The sequence below is a fragment of the Oryctolagus cuniculus genome, chromosome X (genome assembly GCF_964237555.1).
Source record: "Oryctolagus cuniculus chromosome X, mOryCun1.1, whole genome shotgun sequence".
In the NCBI taxonomy this organism is placed as follows: Eukaryota; Metazoa; Chordata; class Mammalia; order Lagomorpha; family Leporidae; genus Oryctolagus; species Oryctolagus cuniculus.
Window position 1 is genome coordinate 38,014,924 of NC_091453.1, and position 14,279 is coordinate 38,029,202.

At 41.2% G+C, this 14,279-nt stretch overlaps 1 protein-coding gene across 8 annotated transcripts in view; it reads right to left on the reverse strand.

Annotated features, from left to right (window-relative positions):
• PHF8 (PHD finger protein 8) overlaps positions 1-14,279 on the reverse strand; it is a 106,654-nt gene that overhangs the window by 37,641 nt on the left and 54,734 nt on the right. For 5 of the 8 annotated variants that reach the window (XM_070067348.1, XM_002720027.5, XM_051827713.2 and 2 more), the window contains exons 13-18: positions 13,539-13,841; positions 12,670-12,773; positions 5,289-5,467; positions 4,894-4,979; positions 3,549-3,682; positions 2,650-2,963 (exon numbers count right to left, since the gene is read on the reverse strand). In XM_070067348.1, coding sequence (XP_069923449.1) covers positions 2,650-2,963; positions 3,549-3,682; positions 4,894-4,979; positions 5,289-5,467; positions 12,670-12,773; positions 13,539-13,841 — 1,120 coding nt within the window. The remainder of the gene's footprint in view (positions 1-2,649; positions 2,964-3,548; positions 3,683-4,893; positions 4,980-5,288; positions 5,468-12,669; positions 12,774-13,538; positions 13,842-14,279) is intronic. The other 3 variants (XM_070067349.1, XM_070067350.1, XM_051827712.2) reach the window with 1 other exon arrangement.

A 14,279-nucleotide genomic window follows, 5' to 3' on the forward strand; every position in this document is an offset into this window, starting at 1 on the left:
AGACAAGATGACCTATTTTGTGTCTGCTTAAACCCAAAAGGTAAATAGGGGAACGACGTCAATGCTGTCCAGAAATTGTACTATTTCAAAAGCAATTTTCTCTGGCATACTGTTTCTAACCAATCCATGGTGGACTTTCTCAAAACTACAAAGAAAGCCTTAATAATATATGAAGATGTACAAAGATCCTGCAATTGTGCCACCTATCAGTGAAAGAGCAACTACTGGCTCTGTTTTCTACAAAATTAAGTTCTGATGGGATAGGAGACTGGTTAAAAGAGGAGATGAAAAAACTGCAAAGACATTTCCCCCCGTGTTTAAAAAATTGATGAAGACTAGACACTGGGTCAGATTTTAATTCAATTTTTATTTGATGAAGTTGATATGCATTTTAGGCAAATGCTTTTAAGACTCCACTTCTGGAAGGAAAAAGCCTGAGTCCAGGGTTTAAGACTCCAGTGATTGTGATCAGAGTAAATGCCAATGGCCTTTAATTGGACAAGTTAGGACTATTCATTATTTGGGTCAGCGTTTTGGCTTCAAAGGCATATACATTTTGAAAGATACGCCCCTAATCTCTTTTTCTTGTAAACCCTATTACTTTTACCACACAAATTTTCAAGATATGTGATTTTTCAGGAATGTATATACCCCATTATAGCAGAGGGGCCTCCAATAAAAGATGTCATTCTCCATAAATTAATCTATAAATATTATATACTCTTAAATCTTGAAATCTCAATTAAATTATTCGCTAATTCTAAAATTCACCTGGAATAGAAAAGGCTTAATACTAGCCTAGAAAATTTGAAAAAATAAAGACAAGTAGGGAGCTCTCTCCTTGTTAAACTGCCTTTGCAGTGTTGCTGGGCAAAGCAGGAAGGAGAAGGAGGAAGCAGAGGCTGAGTAAGCTGTTTTTTCTAAGAGGATTGGCTAAACCAGGTCCAGATGTCTTGGTTGCAGCTTAATGTGATTGGCTGCTGAAGGAAGAGTAGGTGGCCAGAAGAATGCCCCTAAGCCCAATCACAGGTTAGTACAGAGATGATGGGTTTGTTGAGCATTGTGCTCAAATCCAAAGTACATTCAGCACAAGGGATTAGCTGTACCAGACACAAGGCCTGTGGTAACTAACCTACCTCGTACTGCCATAGGAATAAACAAATTAATTTTATGGAACAGAATAATATTAATAATATCTAACACACAGTGCTTACTATATGCTGGGAAATGCTTTAAATGCTTTTTGTATATGTAATCCTCATAATAACCTATGAGGTAGGTACTATTATCAAAAAGAGGCATAGAGAGATTAACTAGCTTGGCCAAGGTCATGTACCCATTAAAACACAGAACTGAGGACTACAGTAAAAAAACAAATCCACATATAAACAAATATGGGAATTTATTTTATGACAAAGGCAGGACTTCAAATCAGGGAGACAATGGTGAACTATCAATAAATGGTATTGAGGTAAACGACTATCTGTGTGGAAAAAAATAAGGTTAGATTCTTACCTCCCATAATTCAAAAAACTTAATTCCCGATAAAGAACTAAAAGTTTGGGGCTGGCATTGTGGCACAATGAGATAAGCTCCATCTACAACACCGGCATCCCATATCAGAATGCTGGTTTGAGTACCATTATCTACGCATGTCTATATAAGGGAATAAACACAATAAAAGGAAAGTTATACATCAAATTACTAACAAAGGATGCCTTTGGACCCAGGTTAGAGTGTTAGTCACAAGAATTTTTTTTATCATGTTCTAATTTTGACCAATAACCTTGACCAAATAAATAACTTTTGATAATACTACCAAATTAAAAACCTCTCATCACCTGTATTATACAAAAAATTCTTTACACATTGCAGTTTCACTAAATCTTAGCTTAAAAATAAGGGCTCAGTTCCTAAACGTAAAATGCCCATGGAAAGGTCATTACAGTCATCCCTCAGAATCCACAGGGATTGGTTTGCAGAGGTCCTGTGGACACAAAAATCTGTGGCTGCTCAAATTCCTTATATAAAATGGTCTAGTCTTTGCACATAAGCTATACATATCCTCCTACATACTTAAAAATCATCTCTACTTATAAAATCTAATACACTGTAAATGCTATGCAAATGGTTGTCAAACTGTATTGTTTAGGGAATAATGATAAGGAAGGTCTGCACAAGTCCAGTACAGATGCAATTTTTTCCCCAACACTTGGTTGAATCTGCAGATGCAGAAACTGTGGATACAGAGGGCAGACTATATATACCTTTGCAAGGCATGAACTGCCAGATAACATAAATACAAGTTGTGGAAATAAAATAGGCCAGGAAAAAACCAAGAGTTACAAGCAATGAAAATTGGACAGTACTAAAAATTGATGATAGCTAATTATAACAGCTACCATTTCTTGAGGACTTCCCATAAACAAGACACTGTGCCAAGTGCTCTGTACAAGCATAGTCTTTAATTCTTACACAACCTGAGAAACGCCCCCATTTTACACATTAAGTAAACATGGCTCAGAGAAACTAACAGGCTTAAAGCCAGGCCTTTTGTGAACTACAGCCTGTCCTCTGTTGGGGCTGGGTTTGAGACTGGGGCTGAGGGGAGCCCTTCTGGCCTGGACCCACGTGCTTAGCTGCCCTTACTATACTCTGCGTCCTTGAAGCATGCTCCCAAGCTGTCCTGTTCATCCAGACTGGCGTTCTCCTCCTCCTCCTCGCTCTCGGTTCTCCAGTATGCTGGCCGCTTGATGGGCCGCTTCCCTGGGGTGCGCTGGGAAGCAGGACTGTTAGACACTGTGCCCAGCCCACTGCTGGAGCTCCCACTGCTTCGGTCCTGCCCCCCGGTCCACCAGGCCTGCAGGCTGGAGGTAGCCGGTGAGGACGATGAGGACTGCAGGTTGGCCATGCACAGCATGCCCTGGATAGCCTCCTGAGTGCTGGGAGAGGCTGGGGCCTCGCTGCAAGGGACAGAGGAGAAATGCTGAGGGAATTTCTCTAGTTGTCAGAGGAAGCCAGTCATCAGAATAATCAGGGTGGAGGGACAACAGCTGTGGGGATCAAGGAGGGAAGAAGAAGGGGGGGACCACTCAAGGTGATAAACTAGAAATCAAGCTAAAGGATCAAGACAGTATTAAAGATCGTTTTTATGAAAAGCCAGTCCCTCTTGTCTCAAGTGCCTCCATAGACAGTAGGCAAGATGGCAAAAACTAAGGAGCATACCTCCCACCCAGTTCACCCATGCTGCATTCTCTCCTTTTATTTTTAACTGTACTCCTTCCATGATTCTTCTAAACTCTCCCAATCTCCAAAGTTCCCCAAATTTATTTCCCTTGAAATCTGTATATCCTATCACTGTCAGATCTTATGCTCCTCAGGACAGGTTTCTTATCTACTTTATTCTTTCACCCCAAATGCCCTCAATAATTCTTTGTTCCTTTAAATGGCTCAAAACATATCTACTGATTGGCTGACCTAGCCCCTTGGGTGGGAGGGAAGAATGCTGTCTGATAGCATGGAAAGGGAAGACCAAAGCCAATACTCACGTGAGAGCAGCATAGTCAGGTCCCCCCACCTGCCTGCTGGCCTTGAGCAGATCAAGAATTCCACCAGCTCCACTTCCATTCCCAAGCTTGCTTTCAACCCCTTCCATCATGTCTTCATCTGTTGTGTAGTCCTCCTGTTAGGGAGAGAACATGTAATGTCAGTTGCCCAGAGTTCCTCTCACAAGGTTTTTTTTTTTAATTTTATTTACTAAATATAAATCTCCAAAGTACAGGTTATGGATTATAATGGCTTTTTCCCCCCATAACTTCCCTCCCACCCACAACCCTCCCATCTCCCGCTCCCTCTCCCATTCCATTCACATCAAGATTCATTTTCAATTATCTTTATATACAGAAGATCAAGTTAGCATATATTAAGTAAAGATTTCATCAGTTTGCACCCACACAGAAACAGAGTTTAAAGTACTGTTTGAGTACTAGTTATAGCATTAATTCACATTGAACAACACATTAAGGACAGAGATCTTACATGAGGAGTAAGTGCACAGTGACTCCTGTTGTTGACTTAACAAATTGACACTCTTGTTTATGGTGTCTGTAATCTCCCTAGGCTCTTGTCATGAGTTGCCAAGGCTATGGAAGCCTTTTTGAGTTCACCGACTCTGATCATATTTAGACAAGGTCATAGTCAAAGTGGAAGTTCTCTCCTCCCTTCAGAGAAAGGTACCTCCTTCTTTGATGGTCCGTTCTTTCTACTGGGATCTCACTGAGATCTTTCATTTAGGTTTTTCTTTTTTTTTTTTTTTAACAGAGTGTCTTGGCTTTCCATGCCTAAAATACTCTCATGGGCTCTTCAGCCAGATCCAAATGCCTCAAGGGCTGATTCTGAGGCCAGAGTGCTGTTTAGGACATCTGCTATTCTACTCTCATAAGGTTTGAATACAGAGTTGACAGTCTGACTTCTGATAGTATCTTCTGAGCACCAAGTACTATGCAGAATATTCACACTTTCATCTTAATCTCTGCAGCACCTTTGCGAGTTAAGAATTCTAACATCCATATTTTAAAGATAAGGAAACTAAGGCTCAGTAAAGCTAAATACTTTGAGTAAGGTCACATCAGATACTCCAAATCAGATATGCTTTCTGCTACATCACACTGTCTTTATTCTATTCTGTATTAAAAGATTTTAAAAATATTTCAACTAACCTGTAATTTCCCATTTTAATGCGAAGCAGTCCTTAGCAAATGATCTTTTACTTAATGGACACTTCAGGAACTGAATGCACAGGACATTTCGACTCCCTCCCAATGAGAATGACAATCTGTCGTCTATCTCCATGACCAGAATGAGCAGAAGACTAGATATAGGATGGGTTCCTACCTCAATGTCAAACTCAACTTCTCCTGGTTCACGAACTCGGTTAGGGTCAGAGCAAGGCTTTGCACGGGGCAACTTCCGGGGAAATTCTTAAACAAAACAAAAACAAAACAACCAGAACGCACTTATTTTGAAGCCAAGATTAGCATCTGAGCCAAATACCCAGAGGGAAGAAAATAACACAGTAATTTTCCTGGAAGTAATGATCACAGCCCACTAATTTAGAGAGATGAAACATTAACTGATAAATCTCTAGAGAAAAGGAAACAATGGGGGGGCCTACAAAGTCTGGTAAATCAGAATCTCAACAAATTCAGGCCTAATGTTTTGAGACTACCAAAGGGGCCAAAAATATATATGAAATGGGCAGGCCAGGGAAGAGAAAATTAGAGACACACTTGGTCTTATTATCAAGGTCGCCTTTTCCTTTCCCAGTCTCTCGTCTATCTGGAGCTCATCATCTGAATCCAAGTCAAATTCATCCTCCATCATCTGTTCTGTCACCGCCCTAGCCTTTTCGGACTTCTTTGCAATCTTGGCTCGCCGGGATTTGGGTAAGCTCTTCATCCTCTTGGTACTGAAGATAAAGGGAAGGAGAACAAAAAAAGCAAACAATCATACGCAATATTGTTAAGATGGTAATTCTCCCATAATTGATCTTGGCAAGATTCATTGCAACCTCTATCAAAATCCAGCCAGCTTTTTTTGTATACTGACAAACTGATAGTAAATTGTACATAGTCATGCAAAAAGTTTTAAATAGCCAACACTATTTCAAAAAAGAAAAAAGTTGGAAGACATATTACTCAATTACAAAGCTTATAATAAAGCTATAGTAATCAAAACAATGCAATATTGGCTTAAGGATAGACATACAGATCAGTGGAACAGAACTGTGAGTCCAGAATAATCTCCTAAATTTATGATCAACTGATTTTTGACAAAGGTGTCAAGGTAATTCAGTAGGGAAAAGATTTCAAGAAATGGTACTGAGACAGGGTTGGTGTTATGAGGTAGCAGGTAAAGCTGCCATCTGTGATACTGGCATCCCGTATGGGTGTTGGTTCAAGTCCTAGCTGTTCCATTTCCTATCCAGCTGCCTGCTAATGTGCTTGGGAACGCAGCCGGGTGGGGTGGGGGGATGGCCCAAGTGCTTGGGCCCCTGCATCCACGTGGGAGATCCTGAAGAGTCTCCTAATTCTTTGCTTTGGCTTGGCCCAGCCCCAGCCAATGTGGCTATTTGAGAAGTGAACCAGTGGATGGAACATTCTCTCTCTCTCTCTCTCTTCCTCTGTGTGACTCAAATAAAATAAACAAATCTTGTTCAAAAAGAAAGAGATGGTGCTGATAAAACTGAATAGCCATATGCAAAGAAATGAATATGGACCCTTATCTCACATCATACACAAAAATTAACTAAAAATACATCATAAACTTAAATGTGAAAGCTAAAACTATAAACTCTCTAGAAGAAATCACAGGAAAATATCTTTTGACCTGACAATAGGTAAATTAAAAACTGACCATTAAGAAGATAATGCTTATCCAAACAATCCTGCCATTTGTGACAATATATTCTTAGGGGACATTAACCTAAGTGAAACAAGTCAGACACGCAATGAAGAATACTCCATGGGGCTGGCATTGTGGCACAGCATGTTAAGCCACCACCTGTAGCACTGGAATCCCATTGGTTTGAGACCCTGCTGCTCACTTCTGATCCAACTCCCTGCTAATGCACCTAGGAAAACAGCAAAGATGGCTCAAGTACTTGGTTGGGCGCCTGCACCCACATGGGAGACTGGAAAGTACTCCTGGCTCCTGGCTTTGGCCTGGCACAGCCCTTCCTGGCTATTGCAGCCATTTGGGGAGTCAACCAGCAGATGGAAGATTCTCTGTCTCTCCATCTCTCTGTAACTCTGCCTTTCAAATAAAAAACAAATCTTTAAAAAAGAAATACGCAGTGACTTCACTTATATACGGAACCTACAGACATAAAATTTATAGAAACAAAATGTATAACTGTGGTTTTGAAAGGCTGTGGGGTAAGGGAACATGCTAACCAGAGTTTCAGTTATGTGGGATGAAAAAGTTCTAGAAATCTCATGCACAGCAAGATGACTACAGACATATACCTGAAATTTCCCAAGAGTAGATAAAAACACAAACACACAAAATGGTAAGTGTGTAAGGGGATGACTTTGTTAATTAGCCTGACTACAGCAATCATTTCACAATTTAGATGTGTATCAAAACTTATATATATATGTGTGTGTGTGTATGTATATAATTTTTATCAAAAAATGAGATACCACTTTGCATCTCTCAGAATGGCTATAATTAAAAAAAAAACAATTGTTGGTCAATACGTGAAGAAACTCATGGTTCCTGGTGGGACTGCAAAATGGTACACACATTTTGGAATAATCTTTGGCAGTTTCTTAAAAAGCTAAATATAGTGTTACCATGTGACTGGGTAATTTTACTCATAGGTGAGAAATGAAAACCTATGTCTACACAAAAACTTATACATCAATGTTCAAAGCAGTATTATTCGTAGTAGCCAAAAAGCAGAAGTAATGCAAATGACCATTAACTAGTAAATGTTTAGATAAATATAATGTGATATATCCATACAATGAAATGTTGTTCAGTGGTAAAAACGAATCAACTAATGATACATGCTACATCATGAATGATCTACCCACCCCCCAACATTATGCTCTAAGTGAAAGAAGCCAGATATGGAGGACCACGTATTGCATGATTCCATTTCTACAAAAGATCCAGAAAAAGCAAATCTATAGAAAGTAGATTAGTAGTTGCTTGGGCCTAGAGATGAGAATGAGGACTGCCTGCAAATAGGCAAGAGGGATCCTTTTGTTCTTACAGAAATGTTCTTGTACTGGATTGTAATGGTTGTACAATTCTGTAGAGTTACTAAAATTCATTTAACCACAGGTTAATTTAACCTAGAAAAGGCAAATTTTATGGTATATGAATCATGTGTCAAGAATGCTGTTAAAAATATGTAAAGGAAAAGGAAAAACTCAAAATGGCTTGGATAATTCTGTTACACATAGTGAACAATATTAATCAGTACAAACTGATCAATGAAACCTCATAAACCACAGTCCTTCAGTGAATTGGTTGTCATTAAATTGGCCTGCTTTCTACCTCATAAGGCTGTTGGGGAATACTAAATGAGCTAATGAGCCTGACAAGCGGCAAGTGCCAAATTGTAGCTAATATTATAATTAAGTTCTCTGGGTCCCAATTTTCACATGAGTAAAATGGGGTAACAATATGAGAGTACCTAAAAAGTTTTTGGAAAATGGAATTAAGGGGCCAGTACTGTGGTGCAGCAGGTTAAGATGCCGTGGCACCAGTTTGAGTCCCAGATACTCAGCTTCTGATATAGCTCCCTGCTAATCCATGTGGGAAGGCAGGGGGAAATGATTCCTGCTGTCCATGTGGGAGTCCTGATTTTGGCCTGCCCCAGCATCTGGCTGTTGCAGACATTTGGGGCATGAATCAGTGGATGAAAACTCGCTCTCTAACTCTTTGGCCTTCCAAATACATAGATATGTATGTGTACACACACACACACACACACACACATATATGAATATATATATATATCTTTAAAAAGAAAATAGAATTAAAACAAGTTCATTTTGGTGCAAAAATATTGAAATTCATACACAGTTCTTTCAAATACACACTTTCCATGAACTTTTTGAAGATCCCTTGCAATTTTTTTTTTTTTTTTTTTGACAGGCAGAGTGGACAGTGAGAGAGAGAGAGACAGAGAGAAAGGTCTTCCTTTGCCGTTGGTTCACCCTCCAATGGCCGCCACGGCCAGCACGCTGCGGCTGGCGCACTGCGCTGATCCGATGGCAGGAGCCAGGTACTTCTCCTGGTCTCCCATGGGGTGCAGGGCCCAAGCACCTGGGCCATCCTCCACTGCACTCCCTGGCCACAGCAGAGAGCTGGCCTGGAAGAGGGGTAACCGGGACAGAATCCGGCGCCCCAACCGGGACTAGAACCCGGTGTGCCAGCACCGAAAGGCAGAGGATTAGCCTTGTGAGCCGTGGCGCCGGCCTGCACTTATTTTTAAAATTTATTTATTTATTTATTTGAAAGTCAGAGTTGGGGCCGGTGCTGTGGCACAGTGGGTTAAAGCCTCAGCCCGCAGTGCCAGCATCCTGTATGGGTGTTAATTCATGTCCCAGTTGCTCCTCTTCTGATCCAGCTCTCTGCTATGGCCTGGGAAAGCAGTAGAAGATGGCCCAAGTCCTTGGGCCCCTGCACCCATGTGGGAGACTCGGAAGAAGCTCCTGACTCCTGGCTTCAGATCAGCACAGCTCCAGCCATTGCAGCCATCTGGGGAGTGAACCAGCAGATAGAAGACTTCTCTCTCTGCTTCTACCTCTCTCTGTAACTCTTTCAAATAAATAAAATAAATCTTTTAAAAAAAAGCGAGCGAGGACTTGAACTCAGACACTTTTCATATGGAATGTAGGTGTTCCAAACAGCATCTTAAACACTGCGTGGGAAACCTGGAAGAAGCTCCTGGCTCCTGGCTTCGGATCAGCTCAGCTCTGGCCATTGCGGTCATTTGGGGAGTGAACCAGTAGAATGGAAGACCTCTCTCTCTCTGGCTCTGCCTCTCTCTGTAACTCTTTTCAAATAAATAAAATAATTCTTTAAAAAAAAAAAAAAAGAGAAGAAGACACACACACACACACATAATGTATCCCTTCCATCTACTGGTTTACTCCCAGATGACCACAATTGACAAAGCTGGGCCAGGCCAAAGTCAAGAGCAAGGAACTACATCCCAGTCTCCCACATGGGTGGCGGGGGCCCAAGTACTTGGGCCATCTTGTGTTGCTTTTTCCAGGCCATTAATAGGGAGCTGGACACAACACTGGCTCTGTACTTTTTCAAGGTTGTGGGGACTAAAAAACATATTTAAACAAGTTTGACACAGAGCAGATGCCCAATAAATAATAGCTATTTGTAACCTGACCTTTTATTAACTTCTGATTGTGAGAAATTTCAAACATATAAAAACACAAACGTTTAATGAAGTCCCATCTATCACCCAGCTAAGTCTCTGCAATTATCAACACACATCTAATCTTGTTTTATTTATCCTTCTCTCCTTACAAAGGACTAAATTTGGAGAAAAGTCCAGACATAATACCCTATCATCTGTATATATTTCTACACCTTGACTATCTAGATTCAATTAACAGCAGCTTCTGGCAGCTACAGCAGGCAACAGAAGCAGAATAAGAAAGACCGATGGGGAAAGAAAAAATGTTTCATTATATCCTTAGTAGATAATACATACTGGATTCTTTGGACTCAGTTGTTTCCTCTTCAGGCGACCTACCAGAAATTCTGAATAAAGACAACACCCAACAATCTCTCTAATATTACTTTTACAAATGGAGTTGTCAAACCCCAAGAATAGCTATGCTGCTTTCAGAATATGCCCTACTCTCACTCCCTTTCCCTTACTTTCCAGACAGATGGACCTACCACAACGCTCCGTTGGGGTCTAAAGATAATCTTTTCCTACAAAGAGGCTATTAAGGTACCCCTGTTGTTTGTGCTCCAATTCTGTACTTGGCTCTTGAATGCTGCTGTCTAGTGCTTTAAGAACCCAGATGATAGGGCTGACACCGTGGCTCACTTGGTTAATCCTCTGCCTGCGGCACCGGCATCCCATGTGGGCAGCAGGTTCTAGTCCTGGTTGCTCCTCTTCCAGTCCAGCTCTCTGCTGTGGCCTGGGAGGGCAGTGGAGGATGGCCCAAGTGTTTGGGCTCCTGCACCCACATGGGAGACCAGGAGGAAGCACCTGACTCCTGGCTTCGGATCGGCGCAGCACCGGCCATAATGGCCATTTGGGGAGTGAACCAATGGAGGGAAGACCTTTCTGTCTGTCTCTCTCACTGTCCATAACTCTATCTGTCAAATTAAAAAACAAAAAAGAACCCAGATGATAATACTTACTACCTTCTCCTGTCTCTGCCTCCAGCTCCATATGTATTTCAGGGTTTCTGATGACCTTCTCCACTTCTGGCCACACCTACATCGTTACATCTTCATATTTGAGATACTATTTGTTATACAACAGATCCTTTGATAAGCACTTTGCATGCATTCTCTCATTTAACCCTCCAACAACCATAAGGCAAATTTTTTTTTATAAATCTTTTTTTTTTTATTTGACTGGTAGAGTTATAGACACAGAGAGAAAGAGAGAAAGGTCTTGCTTCTGTTGGTTCACTCCCCAAATGGCCGCTGCAGCCAGCACTGTGCCGATCTAAAGCCAGGAGCCAGGTGCTTCCTCCTGGTCTCCCATGCGGATGCAGGGCCCAAGCACTTGGGCCATCCTCTACTACATACGGCAAATTTTATCTACAGAACAGATAAGATGAAGACACTGAAGTTCAGATAGGCTCATGTGCCAAAGTCACACATGAACACATGTCACAGCTGTGATTTAAAGTAGGAATTCCCAAGTCCCTGATTTTGTTGTTTTTATTCTTTTAGAAAATGTTGCCTACAATTATTTTCAGAAGACTAATACATGCTCATTATACTCATACAAATTTCAGTGCTACTGAAGTGAAAATTTCCTCTCCCACCACCCCTGTACTACTCTCCAAACATAAAACACTTTTGAATACATGGTATAACAACTATAAAATATGTTACAAACACAATTATTTGCTAGAATGCATATAAATATCTCTGGAAGGAAACCACTGAAATTGGTTTTTTATGAGGCACCTTTCTCATAGTTTTTGAATTTTAAACTTCAAAAAATTTAAACTAAAGGGAGGGGCTGGCATTGTGGCATAGTGGGTAAAGCCACTGCTTACAATGCTGGCATCCCATATGGGTGCTGGTTCAAGTCCTAGCCACTCCACTTCTGATCCAGCTCCTTGCTAATGTACCTAAGAAAGCAGTAGAAAATGGCCCAAGTCCTTGGGCCCCTGTACCCACATGGGAGACCCACATGAAGGTCCTGGCTCCTGACTTCAGACTCTTCCAACCCTGGACGTCGCAACCATTTGGGGAGTGAACAAGCAGATGGAAGACTTCTATCTCTGTCTGCCTCTGCCTCTCTCTAACTCTTTGAAATTAAATAAATAAAACTTTTTTAAAAAATAAAGTGAAAAGTCTGTTGCTTTTCTACACATGACTAAACATATTTTTGTGCAAAGATGCCTTTAAAAAATAAAAATGGAACTATTCCTATATATTATCTCTTTCACTTAGGAATATACCTTAGACATGTTTCTGTGTCAACAGATAGTAAACTGTCTCATTCTTTTTAAACGACTACATGGTAATTCTTTCTACAGATGTATAAAAATTGATTTATTCAACCCTTATTGATAAACATTTGGATGCTTACAATTATTTACCATTATGAAAACTGATGCAGTGAACACTTCTCATTACACTCTTGTACAAACATTTCTACAAACTAAATTCCTAACACTCAAACTGCAAATCAAAAGGTATATAAGAAATTAATGCTTTTAACAAGCATGCCATACCACCTCTTATTTCTCCCAGTGGTTATTACTATCTTGATGAAACTTCTAGAACTAGTATTCTTCTCAAGACTTCCAATTATACTGCAATTAGATTACAATGCCCCTACCCTAACCCCTCCACCACCCATGTCTTAACACCAAGGTTCCAATTTTGTCAGTCCCATTATTTCTGTACTCCTTCTTACCACCTCACCTGCCATTAGACATCAAAACAGCCAATGGGCTCTCATTCCCATCAAGGTCCAGGTCTGGCGAGTCATCCTCCGAGTCATTCAAGCGGGTACCAGCAATATTGAACTGCAGAAGGAGGAGGCTCAGTTGTCAGCAGTCTGAGACTCCCATCTCAATCACGATGGTCAGTTCCCTCTGGTTTCACTGGTTGAGTTCACTGTCAAAACCATCTGAACCAAGGCCTTCTGCTCTGTTTCCCTCCCTTTCCCACCCTCCAAACATCACAGAAGCACGAGGCTGAGAATGAGTGAGTGGCTCCGGGGAAACCTGTCAATCTTGTGAAACACGTTCTCTAAAAGGGTGGGGGGCAGCTTCAGATGCCTATAGAGGGCACCAAAATATTGAGGCAAGGTAGAACCCTGAGGGAAAACTTTTCTAAAGGACTTATTTAAAATTCTAACCTGATAGTCATATGCAATGTTCTCAAATCCCATTCCCTCTGGGAATTTCAAGATTCAACTCAGGTGTCTTGTTTTCTGAAGAGCCCCTGACCATTTTCTATACCTCAAACCCCTCTGTATGTGTCACAGAGTCTCACAGATACCTTGATTGTGGCATCTATATAGCACTTTGTTGCACTCATTTGTTTTGATGCCTATCTTTCTCACTGGCCTATCATATGAGACTCTTGAGAGTTATGCCCACAGCACCTATCACAGTGCCCAGCACAGAAAAGGTCTCAATAAATGCCTGTTAAATGAGTGGGACTGGTAGCCAAACACCAGGGGCCCTACGGGAGGTGGGAGCAATACAGGAAAGCCTGTCTTTTTGAAACCCTGCTCTTCCAAGGGACCCAAAAGGGTTGGGCTGAACCCATGGGTCCGCACCCACCTTTGCTTTCTGGAAAGAGCCTGTCTTCAGTGCCTGATGATTGTATGTATCCATGAGATTATAGCTCAATTGGCCAGCAGGCCCCAAGGGTGAACTCTCCTTGCCCTTTTGCTCTTCCTTCTTGAAGAGTTCCTTGGGCTTCAGGCCTTTCTTCTTTGAACCACTTTTGGAGGGCAGTGACAGCCTGGAAATGGATACTGAAGTGGAATGGGCTGGCCTGTTTAAGGGAATGGAGCCGGCTGGGAAGATCCTCTGCAGCCCAAAGATATTGCTCGTCTTCCCAACGTTCTGTTGGAAGATGTCCTACAAGAGTATTAGTACATGAGGGGGTTAGCGCTTACTCAAAGATTCTCTCTATATTAAGAGCAGAGGTCTGAAGTGGCTTATAGATACTCTACAAATGCACACCCTAGTTTTTGTACAATGACTCATCAAGAATTTATTGGGTGGCATTTCTTAACCCAGCCATTGACAAGTGTGAAGACGAGCAAAGAAAAAGTCCAGCAATGCTGTCAAAATTGGAGAGAAAAGACTCCAAGAGTAGCTGACATGAAACAGAAAATAATCAAGTACAAAACTGTGGTTCAAACTCTAAGAACTACAAGATTTGAGAGAAGGAGAGATGATCTAGTCCTAATTTTGCTACTAGCTATCTAAATCTATGACCTCAGGAAAGTTATCTGACCCCTTTATGGCTGTTTGCTCAGCTGTAAAATTAAAGGACTAGATTCTAAAGGTGAT